Genomic DNA, 18,338 nt, shown 5'->3' with positions numbered 1-18,338 from the left:
TTTCATAGCTAATTTTTTCTTATATTTAATTTTACCGATATTTTCATTGATATCGATATATCTCTTCATTTGGGCTACTTTATCTACCAAAATCAAAATTTTATTCCATGTTTATTACTTAAGATAGATACTACATCGCAACTTAGTACTATATTTTAGTGATTTACTCTTTATTTGTTACTGATAGTCTTAAGTTTGTATATCATAGATGATGAATTCTATACTTATTTATTATGAATGCATCGTTTGGCTTAACCCAATCACCTATCCATTAATATAATGTATTGTTGTATAAAAAATTATGGATACTACATTATTTAGTATCTCTCTAATTTTTTTTTTTTTTTGGAAACTGGATATATAATCAGAGCAAAGATGCCAAAATACAACGAGGTAAGCTACCATAAAACAAACCTGGAAGTGCAAGGGAAAATGACTCGACACTAAAAGGAAACAACTAGCATCACCCCTTGCACAACCGAAGAACATCAATGTGGGCAAGGTAGACCATCAAAATGTAAAACAGGAACAAGTAAAGATGGGTCTTTCAACTTAAGTAAAGTCACATATCCCCACACAACGTCATGATGCCAACCGGTCCGTTGCCATATTGGCTGATCTTGGAGTCCAAGACCAGCGACAGTCATGGAAGGAATTCCCGATTTTCCTGCACTTTGCTAAAGTTGGGAATGCCTCCCATCTGCCCTTTGTGATATCACCTATTAAACATGAGATAGAATCCGCAGAATCCGATTCAACAACCACCAGGGAGAGGCCCAAAAGACTGACCCAACTCGCATCCCTGCAAAATAGCTAACGCCTCAGCAACAGCTGCACACGGTGCCTGAATATGGTACCTGCAAGCAGTGGAGAATCAACCAACAGAATCCCTCACTACAATCCCAATAAAACCGTCCTTCGTGTGAAATAAAAGGTATGGAAATTATAAGGTATGGATGCTATGAAACAAAGTATAAAATATCGATGGTATCAGAAATATCGGTAGTCTAAAAATACGGAAATTTCGATGGAAATATCGGGATATTATCGATATCGATAAAAATTGAATAAAAACCACGGAAATTGTAAGAGAAACTTGGAAATTTTTATTGAAACTTTGCAGAATGTTTATTTAGTCAGTTATCTATTAGTTTATCACAAAAAATTGGAAGGAAATGCATTGCTTGATAGATATAACTGATTTAAGTTGATTATATAGCGAGCTGGTAAACATTGTGAGTGTAGAAAATATGTAGTAATTAATGAAAGAAGTTTAAACACACCATAATCATTTATATATAATGAATTAGTACAATATTTTACACTTTATACATTGTATGGTAAGATACATGAGTGACTTAGCAAGGTCTAAAATATCGATGATATTGGAAATATCAGTAGTCCAAAAAAATATCGGTAGTCCAAAAACACGGAAATTTCGATGGAAATATCAGGATATTATGGATATTTTAGACCCTGCTACGAAAGAAGTGTACTTAAGAAGAAAAGGGACCTATGATTTTGATATTTAACATTATTTTTGTGTATAATTTGTAACTTGCAGTGCTCTAACAAGAAGGTGGGGACCGCTGTGCTTGTGGGAAAAGGATCATTTTTTTCTGGGGATCTTAGGGATTCCGTGATCGTGATAGTTCATCGTACATCGTGCGGTTAGAAATCATTTTAAAATTTAAAATTTAAAATTAAATATGAATAGTACCTAAAGAAAATTAACCAAACGATGTATGATGAACGATCACGATTACGATATTCCTAAGATCCCCAGAAAAGGATCCTTTTCCGTGCTTGTGCAATTGATAAGTGCAAAGTAAACGTGACAAAGCTTTGACGCTAGAATGGATTTAAAATATATATATATATATAAACGGCAGCCACATTAGCTACATTTGGAATGAAGCACTAACGGCCGCAACCCTTGAAGTTGAAGCACGTTTTAACCTTATTTTAGTCCTATGTATCAAACATAAATAAGGTGGGTCAACTAATTAGTTAGTCGTAATTCATTGGATATTTTGCAAATTTCTTCTTAAATGTAATATTTATTTATATTTTTATATTTAAAAACTTTGATGGTAAGATGAAATGAATTAAAAAAAATAAGAAGTTACATTTAGTTACTAGGAGACATAAACCTTATCGTTATAATACAAAAATAAATAATAAAGAGAAAAATACAAGAAGAGAAGGGAAGAGGGGGGACATAAAACTGAGTCCTTTAATAAAAAAAAAGGGGTGGGGGGAGGGGGGGGGAGGAAGGGATGGGCGGAGAGGGGGACGTAAAGCCTGAACCCCTCTAAAGAATAACTTAGATGGTCTAAACTTGCAAAGAACAAAAAATAATAGGTTTGGAAAAAAGAAAGAACACACACACACACACATCATGAAAGAGGACAAATGAGGACCGTTGAGAGCGAAGAGGCCAAAGGAGGAACAAAATCCTTTGAATGAAGACAAACAAGAGCGCTAATAGAATCACTTTCCAACTAAAGACTGTGCCAACCTGTTCATAAGCCAATTCTATGCCAATAATAACAACTAATAATACTGCAAAAAAATTAATTGTGATGACCAATGCCTTGACAGAAACCCCCAAGATATCGACCATGACAATCTCTGAAAACTCCTTTACAAGCAACAAGACCATGTTTTCCTTTAGCCAAACCATCAGTGTACGAACGATGGAAACTAGCTTAACAAAGCTGGAAAGAGTAGGAATAAGTGTCGTTTCCATAGACAACGCCAAATGTTGATGCACAAAATTAGTGAAGACTTTGGAACAACGTAAAATGTCAAGTTTATGACTTTTTCTCGGTTACTCCGGTCACTAGTGAGGATAAATATGTAAAAAGATAGAGATAGGGAAGCAAACACAAGATATACGTTGTTCACCCTAAGTTTGGCTACATCCACGGAGTAGAGGAGTTCTCGTTAATAGTAAAGGGTTTACACTAATACATAGATTCATGCATAATCATCATTATTGTGTTCTAATGATTAGTTTAAGTACAATAATAACATTAGGGATTCATTGTCGGAAAATGATCTTCTTTTATAGTTGAGGAGGGTCTCCAGCTTTTGTCCGCGATCGATGTGGGACTCTATGAGCTTTATTCTGAAATTGACATGTGTCATGCTGTGATTGGTCTACTGGTTGGAGGAAAACTTTTATGCTTCGACATGGGTGCCTCAGCACGAACCCCTCAGTGGATCCTTAAATGTATGAAGTTGGCCGGTGCTTGGTAGTTTCGGGATTGGTCAAGTATGGTACAAACATGTTTTAAAGTTTTTAGCTTTGTAATCAAGTGTCAAGTGTATAATTTAGACTAAATCACTTAAAACCTCAATGCAAGGGTGGGTTTTAATTGGAAAACACTTAGGTGAAGAACATAGTACTAGTTTGTCATCTAGCTCAATTATAGATAAGATTGTGAGTTGGCAATGTACCAAAATCCTAAAATCCATCTCCATTACCAGAAAATAGAGCTTGCCCTACATATATTTGTGCAACAACACAAATTTCATCAAGTAAATGGACTTTACCCAATAGATATTTCAGTTGGTACAATAAAGATGGTCAACATTTAGGGTTTACTTAAAACCTTTATGCGACGGAGTGGTTCGTCGAGCAAACCTTTATTCATCAATTTATAAGTCAGTGCCTTCGTCTTCCTTGTTCTTCTCTATACCTCCATTTTTCTCTTTCTTCTCTATACTTCCATTTTTGTCTTTCTTCTCTATACCTTCATATTCATTTTTCTTCCTTCTCCCTTTCGTCTTTGTTTTAATACCCTCTGTTCCCATTACCCAAACCGTACCATTTCACCACTTTGCACAAGGTCCCCAAGTGTCATGAAAAACACCAACAGCAAAGGCATGGCTATATGGCAGGAGATCTAGGGAGTACATAAAGAGGATACCACCATAATGTGGAAGAACATGGTAAAGATACAACAGTAATGTCGAAGAAGTAGGTGAACAAAAGTTACTTGGATGTCTTGCATGTGGAAGAACATGGAGAGGAAACCATCGTAATGGGTTCCAAAACTCAAGCTGAGCCTTTTTAACAAAAGACAGCCTTTTTTTTTTCTAAAGCTCAACCCGAACTGGATCTAAAAGTGTGTTTTTGTGAGTTCACGGCTGAGCCTTTTTGTAAATCTCTAAATTCTATACGTGAGCCTTTTTTCATTGTACTTAATAAATGGGTCTTCACCAAGATCCATGACGACGTTGTAATTCGAATGACTAATCATTCACTGATGGGTTGGTTGGCGAATTGCAACGTTGCAAGGATCTTGGTGAAAACTGATTTTTCTTTCCACATCAACCTACATTTAATCATGTACATGATTTTAGCTTAATTTTGCCATGCAATATAGCTTTATTACTAATATTCTTCAATACTTTTGTTATTCTTCCGCATGCAACACATTTGAGTAACCTTTGGCCATCACTTTCCTCAACACAAAAAAATTACTCAAGTAGTCCACACGGCGATCCTTATATCCTTTCAAGCTGGACTACACGACAATCATTATATCTTTTCAAGCTACTAGTTGTAATATTATTATTAGATATCTTATTGTTGATGCGAACCCCCACAATTGGCTTCCACTCCCTTCTCTAATCGTACTTACTATTATCCTTTCAAGCTACTAGCTAGGCACCGTCACGTTCGGAGATTAAGTAACACTATAAATAGAAGCTAGTTTCCCCGATCCAACAAGTAAAACACGTTCTAATGGACGAAATCATTCAACAGTTAGAAACTACAATTCACAATTTAACGACCGTTTTAGATCCAAATTTGTTCTTTTTTTTTTGTGCAAATACAATCCTTAACCCTACAAGAATAAGAGGAACGAACCCGATCATAAATACCAATGTTTAAAACAGTGTTTTGGAATCGATTCTTTACAAGGGGACAAGTATTCTACGAAACTAGTTTCCCGGATCCAACCATCAAATATGTTCGCATATACTTTGAGATCTACTACGCAAAAAATTACCCTAGAAAAAATGTCATGAGCTTAGGTAATGGGATAAAATCATTTGACGGTTAGAAACTAAAATTCACAATTTAACAGTTGTTTTAGGTCCAATTTTGTTCATTTTTTACAATGCCCCAAATTGAGAGTAAAAACACACACTAAATTACATGATCATCAAATTCGATGATTTTTTTTTAATTGTTTGAACTTAATGTTCAACAGCAGATAAATATTAGGGTAAAGTACATTTTACCCCCTCATGCTTGGGTGCAATTGCAACCTTATACAATATTTTAAAAACATTTCAATCTCATACATTTACTATCATTTTATTTCAATATCATATACCCGTTACAAAAATATGTTAATCTCAATCGTTAAGTGATGATGTGGCACTGTGGTGCTAACTTTGCACAATGTGGATAAAAAACAAATAAAAAATGATTAATAATAACAAGACACAGTGGGCACCACCAAACCATCCATCATCACCCTCATTCCTAGCTATTTGTCCCTTCTCTGCCCGTCTTTCCTCCCTTCACTACCCAACCACAACCCACTCCCCCATCGTCATCACGATAGGGCGGAGACGCGCCCATTTAGCGATCTCGCTCGGTCCTCTCTTCGAGTTCCAACCACTGGAGGGTAAAATCAGGAGCATAACCGAGCTGAGTCAACTCAGAATTAGATTGAACAAGGTCGTCATAGTCCACTAAATGCATCATTGCTTGTACGATGTCACTAACAGCAATTTGGCGGCCATGAGGTTGCTTGGCTCGCTGAAACCGAAGCTGATCACGATCACGATCGCCAAGCACTCAAATTTATTTATTTGTTAATTTAAATCCAAAAACAAATTACAAAATTTAAGTTTTGCACATAAAACCTATCCCAAAACATCAGGAAAACACGAACGACATTCAAATTAGGGAAAATTTGAGATTTTAACGATTTGGGTTTTAAGATGAAGGAAATATAAAGAGAAGGGAGGGAAACACCTGGAGCTGCAGAGGGTTTGCGATTGTAGGCTTCTGGCTTTGCTTGTTTGCCATAATGCCATTTTTGGTGGGCACGAGGGAGATGGTGGTGGTGGCGGTGGCCACGGAGAAGTTGTGGATGTGGTTGTGGTTGTGGTGGTCGTGGTGGGGTGGGTGGTTTAGGAAATTTTGGGATATTTTAGGAAGTTTTGAAATGTTAGGGTGTTTTAGGAAATTTTAGAATTTGTGGGCAATTTTAGAAATTATTTGAATTTTTAGAAACATGTGAAACTTTTGAAATACATTAGAAATTATATGGAATTTTAGAAAGTTTAGGAAATATTTGAAATGTTAGCCAATTTTAGAAATTGTTTGAAATTTTAGCAAATTTTAGAAATTATGTGCTTTTTCCCATATGTTATCTTGTATGACCACGAGTGGCCTCTGTTTTGCTTCCACCTTTGCTCAGAGTGAGTGCTCCACCTCCGATTCCACTCTGGCGGCCAGCCGGACCCAAGCAGCCAATACCGAGTTGGTCGCCAGTGCGATTACGTCTGCACCGTTGATCAAGGTCGTCTAATCTGTGAGGCGAATCTATAGCCACAATCACCATCAGCCTGTGTCAGCAATGGCCTCCGCTTTATCTCATCTATCTCAGGGCAGCATAAAAGCCGAATAGGTGACCGTGACGGAGGTAGAGGAAGGAAACCTCCCAACCGACTCAAGGACTAAAAAAAATGAGGAATCGATCGGGGCTTGAAGACCAACCGAATCACTCAGATGACGTAGCAGAGGATCCTGATTGTACACCTCGCCAGCCACCGCCGAGTGAGTGCCAGAATCAACAGTTTGTTGACCTACGATTGTGGTGCCCTTATCCACACCAAATGGCCCATGAACGCCGATTCATAGATTACACACAGGGACCTGGTTCGTGCCGAGATGGACTACCACTTTTTGGTATGCATACAAATACTTGCTTACTTTAATAATATTTTTTCTCAATTTATTTTATGTTGTTTTAAACTAACTATTTGATTCTCTCTTTTTTTAAATTTCAATCCAACTTCGGGTGGAACCAACTAGACAAAGCTATCGTCGATTACATAGACCAGGTGTGGAGCAGCCAGTATAAGGAGTGAAAGTACAAGCTGCACAAGTACTACGATAATTTTCCGACTCATGAGGCAACTCTTGCAAAACCACCACAAGAGTTTGTAAAAAAGGAGGCCGAGTGGGAGTGGTTGTGCACTCATTTTCTCTATGAAAAGTATCATGTAATCAAATTTTATTATATTTTAATTTTTGTTCAATCATTATATATTTTAGTCAAGTTAAATTAATATTTTTTTAATGGACAAAAAAAATTGATGGCAAATAAAGATAACCAAGAGAATAAGTTGTACCTTTACCAATCCGATTCTCGACCCCTATCTTACTGGATCAAGGAACGGTGGGCAGGCCTTTTCCAAAGGTGGTGGTTTTTTTTTTTGGGGGGGGGGGGGGAGGAGGCACACTAATTATGGCACGAGGTCGTGAACGAAATTTATGTGTAATCATTCATTTATATTTTTTAATTACAAATTTCATTACAATAAATAAGGTTTAAATTATAATTGATAATCCTACTTTGTTTCCTTTGTTTTTTTTTGGTAGGCTTTTATGATATAGAAGAAGGGTGAGTACCTTGCCAACATCTCTCTACAGCAACTGGACGTGCCTATGGAGCAGTTGACACCTCCAGTGCCAACTTCTCCAGTTGCTGATGAACAAGGTTGGCCGAAAGAAGGGCAAGGAAGTTCACGATCTATGAGCATGTCGGGTCCGGGAAGTCGAGTCTTCTTCTTCTTCACCTAGCTCTACTCCATCGACCGAGATTGATTCTAAACTTGACCAGGTAGAGATGGAGCTTGCGCGCCAAATGGAATTAGTGCACATGCACATCAATGCCTTAGCTAGTCCTTGTTAGCTTATGGCATTAGAATTCCCGAGCCCCTGGCTGAGCTTTTGCAGCCATTCCCCCAGCCATTCTAGGATCCCCTAAGAGCCATCCCATGAGCTGCCCGAGCAGTCACACCACCCCCAACACAGTAGTTTATATTTTTTTATTGAGTTTTTGGTTATATAATTGTACGAACAATTTTTTTTTTGGGTTGTAAATAATATTTTTCCAATTTTGTAATAATAATTGATTTTCAAATTTTAGAATTAAATAAATTATTTAATATAACAAGTGTTTATAATTTTTTTTAATTAAAAAAAAAGGTAGCATGAGGGACCCCTCGTTGCACAAAATGTTGGACTTGGATTCTCTGCCCTCCCAATTCGGTGCTCTCCCCGTGCCCTCCTGTTTGTGTGGTTACGGTTAAGCCACGTCAATATTTTATATTACTATTTTTTTTGTCTTATTATATTTATAAAAAATAATATAAAATGTTAGCATGGATTAACCCTGACCACACAAAACAGGAGGGCACGGGGAGGGCACCGAAATGAGAGGGCAGAGAATCCAAGTCCCAAAATGTTTGCCCATATAGTCTACCCGACGACTGTGCCGTCAGGTCAAGCATGTGAATGCCTCAAAAGCAACAGCTTAGGCCATTTGGATGAGATTCATACTCTAGTCTTTAGAGAATTGCAAGTGGATGCCACACCTCTTTTGTGTGACAACACATCAGCAATTTCCATGACCAAGAACCCAGTATTTCATTAGAAGGCTAAGCATATCAAGAAAATATATCATTTTATCAGGAAATATTTACAAGAGAATATCATCAAACTATACTACTTCAAACCCTACAATCCATCTCATATATAAACGAATTATATGGTTGCCGCATTTTTGCACAGCCTTGTATCCGTCGCACTCTGAATATACCTTCATTCTTTTTGTTCATTCCTCACACACACCAAAATCAAATCAAACACTGAAAGCCCAATGGAAAAAAACAGACATTACGGTATTTGGCTACACTTGTTATACATATATTCAAACAAATCCACATGCAAGGAGACGCAAATTAATGGGAAAATGCTTAAATCCCAGAGCAAAAATTCCCGATCCATACGCTCGACCTCCAATATTTTCAACTATAATTTTGACCTAACATGCTAGCGGCTAGCCAAACATATATACACGTACCTTAATTATGAATAGACAGCCCTTTAAAAAGGAATCTTCATTTTATTCGAATGAGGATTAGTTTTGGAACTCACTCCTTATTGAACTTCAACGATCCAAATTGTCTATTTTGTAAGTCTCGGTTCATAGATCATCCTTATAAAAATTTAATTCAATCTAAAACTATTTGCCTATTTAATTATCATTGTAAAATTTCAAGGTTTTCTTTAGAACAACATGTTCGTCAATTTCTTTAAACTCAATCAAATGTTCTATTGTACAAGATTGTCGAAGCATGGACATGGAATTTGATCGTTACACTTGCACCTGTGGTTATTAATCTTGAAAAGGTCTAGACGTGAATCTCCCAATCGTGTAGTGTATGCAGCTTTCTTGTACTCACCCCATGTGAAGGGCTTGTAGAGGCTGGGCTTCTCCGGCGACACCATCTCCGGCAGAGGAGACATCCATGCATTGAGTGGTGGTGCCCCAAAGTACACCATTGACATCCTTGGCTTCACCACTGAGTTTGCTAGTGCCCTATGTCTCACGCTCACTAACCTCCCATTCGTTAAAGCCTGCAAATAAATAAAAAATGAAATTATATTTAATGCGTCCCAAAAAAATATATGTCATCTAAACTACATATTAACAAAACTTTTTTTGCCAACCAAAAGAGAGTGAAAAAATAATTTAGTTTTCTATCACAAAATAAAATCAAGGATAGTAAAGTAATTTTGCACAACCTAAATTTTACACTTTTTTTAAGCCTCACCCACAAATGATGCTAGCATATCTTTCTTTCTTCTTCCTTATTTTTGTATTTTTTTATATTATCTACACTAAGGGGAAAGAGTGGGTTTAATCTTATAATGGACTAGCAATAATGTAGTTCAAATTCACCTTTGGCAATAATCGAACATAAGACCTCTCATTTACCAGTAAAGAGGAATGCCACTAGACTATAATATTAAGTGGCATATCTGATTTAAAAAATAAAAAATAATAGTCTCTCTCCCTACCCTACTTTTGAAGGCTCTCTTTCCTTCCCCCTTTAAAACCAAAAAAAAAAAATGTTCACACACAAAGTGTGTAGGCATAAATTAGAAGAAAACATGGTGGGAGTTTAACTACCTACTTTGTAGGCTTGTTCAACTTTTGTTTTTTTTTTAATGTTTGTTTTTATTTGCGAAATTAGCATTTTACTATTTGGATCATTTTAATTCAATTAGTCTGTTCTAAGAAATGAATTTACTGTTGGCAACACCAAAATAAAGAACTTGGATCATAGAAGAGATTATGTTGTAACCGAAAGATACTATTGTCACTCAGCTTGCGACATGCAGGGAGATCACTTCCACATATTTTTCTCAAAATGTAACTCTGAAATTACTTGCCGGACAAGGAAACAGGCCGTTGAGATTTACAATTGATTGGTTTTTTCCTCTTGTTGATCTGTAGAGTACCCCAACTTGATTGATTCTAGAGTGAGAAAAGAGGGAGAGAGACAGAGGGGTTTTACTTTTATTTTAATTTTGATAAAAAAATATAACTTTTCAAATCATATAATTAGTTCAAACTTTTCTAGTGATAAAAAATTTATAATACTTGGTAAATTTACGGTTGATCCAAAATGAATGATGATGTTACTGACCTGTAAGGCATCACCAACCATTACAAAGAATTGATTGGCGTCGGGAGCGACGGGAACCCACAAGCCATCACGTAGAAAAATCTGAAGGCCCCCCACGTTGTTGGATCTAAAGATTGTCAAGATTTGAGGGTCAGAATGCTCTCCAAATCCAATCCGATTATCATTATTGTTGTTATTAGTGAAAGGATGCTGTTTAGTTGCTGTGTCCCAGTCCTTGACCGGAGGATAGTGATTAAGCCTAAGAATTGAGTCGCTCTGGACGTCTCTGATGAACCTGCTGAACACAGACTTGTCTGAAACCCATAGTCCCTCGGCCACCAGATCAAGAATCTCACATGCCAATTCTTTAACTGCTTCTATGTAATCATTCACTGCACAGCTGGATTAATTGAAAGAATATTGATCATGTTAGTAGATAGTCAATGAATAACTACCACTAAATAGTAAATAGTTATCGTGCGAGTGAGTGACTGTTAGATCATTATAGTATAAAAGCAATATTCACCAATTGATCACTTCAGGAAATATGACAATTATTTGGTGACTATTACTCTTTTATCTACGAGTGACTGTCCATGCATTGTAGAATTTATTTATTCACTGTAAGAAAAATCATCTCAATGCATTTCCAAATTTAGTATAGGAAAAAAGGATGCTTATATATGCAACTCAACTTTTCTTTGAATCTCTCCATTTACTAGTTATTGTTTGGTACTATATATCCATTTGTACCAACATAATTCATCCTCATAAAACTTGTTAACTAATCCTGGTGGTATTAAGTGTTAACAATTCTCTTTTATCTATTTTTAATTTGTTGACCTACACTTCTAGCTATATATATATATATATATATATATATATTCATGATTAGGGTTGTTAATTGGCTCACTATTTCAAACAAATAACGATCTGGCCCTAGCTGCCGCCAAAAGTGGGAGTCCCACAATTGAAAATGTGGACCAATGCAAGCCTGCCTCTGTGTGTGTGTGTGTGTACATATATATATAATGTCTTTCTCTTTGTACTCAATGTAACTCGATGCCTGGTTTAACGTGGTTTCATTTTACTCATATGATCAATACCAATAAATTAAAATCAGTTCATGCAAGAATGTATATATATAAGGTCGATCCAAGCAGTCATGTCAAACTTTCATTGGTACATCACATGCCCGATTCATAGATCAGCAAGCATTCGGTACTATTTGGTGACCCCAGTCCCAAAACTGTATGAATGGAGAAGTACTACGGATAGAAAATGTTGCAGAAATGACAATAAAATGATGATATATTTAAGATCATGTAATTGAGGTTAAACTTTCCAACACTCAAGTCGGCTTCGAAAGGATTAAACTCAAATATTGACAAAAGAGCATAATTCCAATGCCATACATATTGCAAACAGTGGCTGACAGTTATAAAGCTAAGCTGCTTATCTGCCTCTTTGCTACTTTTAGATGGGTTTTATTTGAAACAAGAAAACTTGGAGACCACCGACCCAATTGCTTTCCATCCTAAAATCTCATCATGTACTATTAGCCTCAATCAATTTTCTTATAGTTATTAACCCTGGATATTCATTGTTAAATCTTAAAGCTATTAGGAGAAGGTACTCAATCATTGTATACTTTATGTAGGAACCTCGGCAGTTAGAATCAATGATTGTATAGTTAGTCAAAACTTAATCTATCGTATTTTCAATAATCTAAATGTGAATTATTGATGTCATCGATTCACAATTAATGTAGCAATATAAACATTATATTTTGGGGCTTGTTTATCATAAAAGAGTTCCCTCCAACCAATTTGAAAGTCTATTAATTTTTATGACTTAGGGATGTTCGTGATGAAACAAAAACTCTCGCACTAATTCACGAAGATTTTGATATAATAACAACAAATTATTATTCTAACAACTAACAAGGTAAGCATTGTATTAAAAATGTATTAGTTAGTTACTTATAAAATACATCGTTTGCTAATTTAATCCTTTCTTTTTCCAACAAGGAAATATGTCGTTTTCTAGGATACTAAGGATTAATACTAAACAATCTTTTCCACCTTACATCCGTAAAGCAATCCTCTTTCTATGGCAAGTTTCATGAATTCAGAGTTATATACATCTGACAACATCTTATTAGGACAGATGATACATCATCCATTTCTGTTAATGATAAATAGTTTGGAAAAACTAAATGTAGTTAGTTTTGTTATTAGTTGTGGTTAGTTAGGATTGTACAAGTTTAGTTAAGGAAGCTAAGGGTATAAATGTAAAGAGCCAAAGGCTATATAAATGTACATCCATGTAATTGTTTATTCAGTCAATGAAATACAATCTTACAGAAGAAGATTTGTTTCTCTTTATGGTATCTCGCCTTTTTGCTTCACAGCATCGTATCCATCTTCCGCATCGATCGAACTTCTCTTGATCGATTCTTGGTGTTTCAACTCTGATTCTTCACTCTTTCTTCTCTGATTTCTCTTCTGTTCGTCGATTGATTCTTGTTCGAGATCATGGCTTCTCTGTCAGATTCGTCCCCAATTGGATCTTCTCCGACTCCAAACCCTAATTCCTCTTCTAATCCTCCTTTTCTGAATTCGTACACTTCTCTGACGATTCACAACATTGGTAGTATGGTGCCGATTAAACTGAAGAGCTCCAACTATCTTCCATGGCGAGCGTTGTTTGCTCCTATTTTCCGGCGTTACAAACTTCTCGGTGTGATTGAAGGCACTGAGATCTGTCCACCGCCTCTCTTGGCTGATCGCTCACTGAATCCAGCTTTTGAAGAATGGTATGAAAAAGATCAAAATCTGCTGATCTGGTTGAATTCCACACTTTCTGAAGAGATTATTCCGTTCACGGTTGGCGTCTCGTCCTCTCGCGAGCTTTGGGTGAAGCTTGAACAGCGTTTTGGTGGTGTTTCGGAGGCTAATATTCATCAAGTGCGCTCACGCCTTCAGTCGGTACAGAAAGGCTCCAATTCTATCTCGGGATATCTCCAGCAAATCAAGGAAATTGCAGATTCATTACATGCTGCAGGTGTTTCCGTCTCCGATCGTGATCTAATTGCTGCTACTTTACATGGTTTGCCTGATGAGTTTGAGTCCTTCATTGATTCTATAATGCTCCGTTTGTCTTCGACGTCTCTGGATGAACTTCACGGTCTCCTACTTACCAAGGAGCTTTCTATGGCTCGACGGAAGACAGTCTCTTCAGCTTCTGTGGTTGAACCATTTCAGGCTTTATCTGTGCAGTCTCAGCCTCCTCTGCTTCCTACTCCCTCGGCATTTGCTGCTCAGTCTTTACCACTTCACTCTGCCTCTCGGTACAACTCCAATCGTGGCAAGCCTCCTAGGGGTCAATTCATTTCCAATCGAGGAAATCGCAATCCTCGTGGTAATTTCAATCCTAATCGTGGTAATCGGATTTATCAAGGCTCGCGCAATCATCCCGGTTCTTCTACCTTCAAAGTCCAATGTCAAATTTGTGGATCTACCAGTCATGAGGCCCTTGACTGCTTTGATCGCATGAACCCCGAGATCTGTGGTCGTATTCCTCCAGCTAAACTTGCTATCTACAGGGACTTGGTCTCTAGTTCCTTCTCATTCCACTCAAAATGTCGTCGGCTGCAAGTGGGTGTTTCGTGTCAAGACAAAAGCTGATGGTACTGTTGATCGATACAAAGCCCGACTAGTGGCCAAGGGCTTTCATCAGCAAGAGGGAATTGATTTCCAAGAAACCTTTAGTCCGGTTGCTAAACCGGTTACCATTCGAATTCTACTTACTCTTGCTGTTCAACACAATTGGTTCTTAAATCAATTAGATATTAGCAATGCCTTTCTTCATGGTGACTTAAAAGAGGTTGTTTACATGCAACAACCCCCTGGTTTCATTGATCCTCTCTTTCCAGATCATGTATGCAAGCTCAGAAAATCGTTGTATGGACTCAAACAAGCGCCTCGCGCTTGGTTTGATAAACTGTTTCAAGCATTACATCTGACAACATCTTATTAGGACAGATGATACATCATCCATTTCTGTTAATGATAAATAGTTTGGAAAAACTAAATGTAGTTAGTTTTGTTATTAGTTGTGGTTAGTTAGGATTGTACAAGTTTAGTTAAGGAAGCTAAGGGTATAAATGTAAAGAGCCAAAGGCTATATAAATGTACATCCATGTAATTGTGTATTCAGTCAATGAAATACAATCTTACAGAAGAAGATTTGTTTCTCTTTACATCTTACTACAATGACATAAAACAATTCAAATCAAAGAAATAAATTCAAACACGCCATAAACTTATTACCATGAACAACGAAGCTTCTATGAAGAAACAGAAACCATATCCCTTCTTATTCCCTTAATTATATGATTACTTCTCGGACATATATAATGTCTACGAAATATGTTGCATGCAAACTATATAATTAGAAAATCATGAACGCAATATATTACCTGAATTTCGTAGGGTCGTTGGAAATATCATTGGATCTCTCAGAAATGGACTGACGATTGGTTTGAATAAGAAGGTACTCAAGCTCTCCAGTGTCGCCTTTGCAGCCAATGTTTTTGCAGCCATAGCCAAAAGGACAAGCCGGGCCAGCTCGTTGCTTCTCCATTGTTGGCTTGGCAAAAAAATCAGACCCTTGTGTTTCCATTTTCTCAACGACCTCTTTTGGGATACCATGGTTGACCACCTTAAAGAAACCATATTCTTCACAGGCTTCAACAATTTGTTCTGATAGCTTTGACCTATTGTAATTTGATAGATCGATTGTGGGAATTCCTATTGCCATGATTTTCTTGCTTCTTATTGGTGAAGGAGATGATACCACCATTCTTGTTTCTCTTTGTGGGATTGAAGGAATATTAATAATCTGAGAAAAAAGGAGTAAGATCCAGGATAAGAAGGGGAATTCGACTTTGAACGTTGTACTTTGGAGGTGCGATCAAGGTTGAGCTGGTGCTCATATATATATATATATATAGAGAGAGAGAGAGAGAGAGAGAGAGAGAGAGAGAGAGAGAGAGAGAGAGAATTATTAGTGTTTTATGCTAGGAGAGGAGTGTTGGGGCATAAAAAGTCTTCACTACTTTGGAGACATTTATCTCACAAAGAAGAATATAATGCAGTGGAATTGTTAGGCAAGAGAAAGAGAGAAAACTCAATGTATTACACAAGATTTTTATTCACTCACAAACTTAGTACAAGAGGAAACACTCAAACACTCTTAGAAGCTTTGTTGCTTCTTCTCACTTCTCACTACTTGCTCTCTTGGTTGTTTCAAATGGTGTGGATGCCTTCTCCTTTTATAGGCATGGATGGAACCTTGGAGAAGTATGGAAGTATCATGCTAGAGATATCTAAATAATTCCACTACCTTCCTGAGCTAGAATTATCTATTAATCTTGTATGTTGGTGGAATCCTTACCATTCTTCTAGACTCTTCCACCAACTTGAAATTTGCTAGAATTCTCTAGCATGTGCATGGATCTTTCTTTGTGTATGGGCCGGATCAATTGTCTTGGGCCAAGACAAGATTACATTTCAACATCACCCCTTAATCTTGTCTTGTGACGCCGATTGATTTCCTCAATCTGATAAAGTCTTCTTGTTAGAGTGGCTTGGTGAATATGTCCGCGATTTGGTCTTAAGACTTCACGTATTCCACTTGCACATCCTTTCTTGCAATACACTCTCTTATGTAATGATAGCAGGTATCTATGTGTTTGCTCCTGTCATGGAATAATGGATTCTTTGCTAGAGCTATTGCAGACTTGTTGTCGACATAGATCTCTGTTGGCTCTTCTTGTTGCATGCTTAATTCTTTCAGCAAGTTTCTCAACCAGATTGCATGACAGACACATGAGGTAGCAGCTACATATTTAGCTTCGCAGTTAGAAAGAATGACAATCGGTTGCTTCTTCGACATCCATGTGAATTTAGTGTCTCCCATGAAGAACACAAATCCAGTAGTGTTTTTTCTATCGTCGGAAACTCCTGCCCAATCACTATCGCTATACCCAACAAGTTTGTAGTTATCAGAACTTGAATAGAACAAGCCAAAGTTAACAGTACCTTTAAGGTATCGAAGAATTCTTTTGGCGATCTTCAAGTGTGTAGTTGTGGGATTCTCCATGTAGCGACTGACTAATCCGACGTCATAGAGAATGTCTAGTCTTGTGCATGTCAAATAGCGCAAGCTTCCAACTAAACTCTTGAAAAATGTTGGATCTACATTTTCTCTTTCGTCATGCTTGGTTAGTTTGACTCCGCACTCTATTGGCGTGCTTATGGGCTTGCTGTCTTCCATTTTGAACTTTTTCAGTATCTCATTTGTGTAGCTTTCTTGGGAGATGAAAATGCCTTTTTTGTTCTGCTTGACTTCAATGCCTAGGTAGTATGCCATTAACCCGATGTTGGTCATCTCGAATTCTTTGGTCATTACTCTCTTGAACTCTTCATACATGCTTGGATTGCTTCCGGTGAAGATTAGATCATCCACATATAAGCACACAATTAGAATATCTCCATCTTTGACTTTGACATAGAGAGCATGTTCATGAGGACACTTGATGAAGTTGTTCTCTTGAAAGTACATGTCGATGCGACTATTCCATGCTCGTGGGGCTTGTTTTAACCTATAAAGGGCTTTCTTCAGCTTCAGAACTTTATCTTCATGCCTTTTGATTTCATAGCCTAACGGTTGCTGAATGTAGACTTCTTCTTCAAGGACTCCATTTAGGAAAGCGGACTTCACATCCATTTGTTGAATCTTCCATTTGTTTTGAGCTGCCAAAGAAATTAGTAATCGTATAGTTTCCAACTGAGCAATGGGTGCAAATACCTCATCATAGTCGATTCCGGCTCTTTGACTATAACCATTCGCCACTAGTCTCGCCTTGTATCTTTCAACCTCTCCGTTGGCATTCTTCTTTGTCTTATACACCCATTTGACTCTGATGGCTTTGTGTCATTTCGGAAGAATAACGAGTTCCCATGTTTCGTTCTTATGGATTGCTTCAATTTCTTCATCCATTACTTTCTTCCACTTAGTATCTTGCACTGCTTCTTGGAAGTCAACTGGTTCACAATCAGCAAAGAGATAAAAAAGTGTAGGATTATCAAGTCTTTCAGCTACCTCATAGAGATCTCGTAAACTTCTTATGTGTGGTACTTCTCTTTCATTTAGGTTCCCACTTGACGATGCTGATACTGGTGAATTGCCATGATTGGTTGATGTTGGTGAAGCAGGTGGAGTAATGGATTCTTGTTGAACCTCTCTTGCTTGCTCTATCATCCCTTGTTCATTCTCTTCTTCAAACTGAGGAAAGAAGTGAAGATCACCTGCAAGAGAGCAAAAATCCCATTCTCCTTCTTCATCGAACGTCACGTCTCGACCGATCATCGTCTTCCCATTGTTTGGATTATACAATTTATAGCCTTTTGAATTTGAGTCATAGCCGATGAAGATGAACTTCTCACTTTTGTCGTCGAGTTTGGTTCTCTTCTCGTTTAGTACATGTACATGGGCTATGCTTCCAAAAACTCTTAGATGAGAGATACCTG

General features: G+C 37.3%; 1 protein-coding gene across 1 annotated transcript; it reads right to left on the bottom strand.

Moving 5' to 3' along the window:
* Positions 1-9,379: 9,379 nt before the first annotated feature.
* LOC108174088 (gibberellin 2-beta-dioxygenase 2-like) lies at positions 9,380-15,713 on the bottom strand. Its single transcript, XM_070804550.1, has 3 exons — positions 15,224-15,713; positions 10,762-11,140; positions 9,380-9,685 (listed from the first exon to the last, which is right to left on the bottom strand). The coding sequence occupies exons 1-3, from the start codon at positions 15,604-15,606 to the stop codon at positions 9,380-9,382; spliced, it is 1,068 nt and encodes a 355-aa protein (XP_070660651.1). The 5' UTR covers positions 15,607-15,713.
* Positions 15,714-18,338: the final 2,625 nt, after the last annotated feature.

This window comes from Malus domestica, chromosome 09, assembly GCF_042453785.1.
Source record: "Malus domestica chromosome 09, GDT2T_hap1".
In the NCBI taxonomy this organism is placed as follows: Eukaryota; Viridiplantae; Streptophyta; class Magnoliopsida; order Rosales; family Rosaceae; genus Malus; species Malus domestica.
Note: the sequence above shows the minus strand (reverse complement) of the source record. Positions and strands in the feature narration are given on the sequence as shown.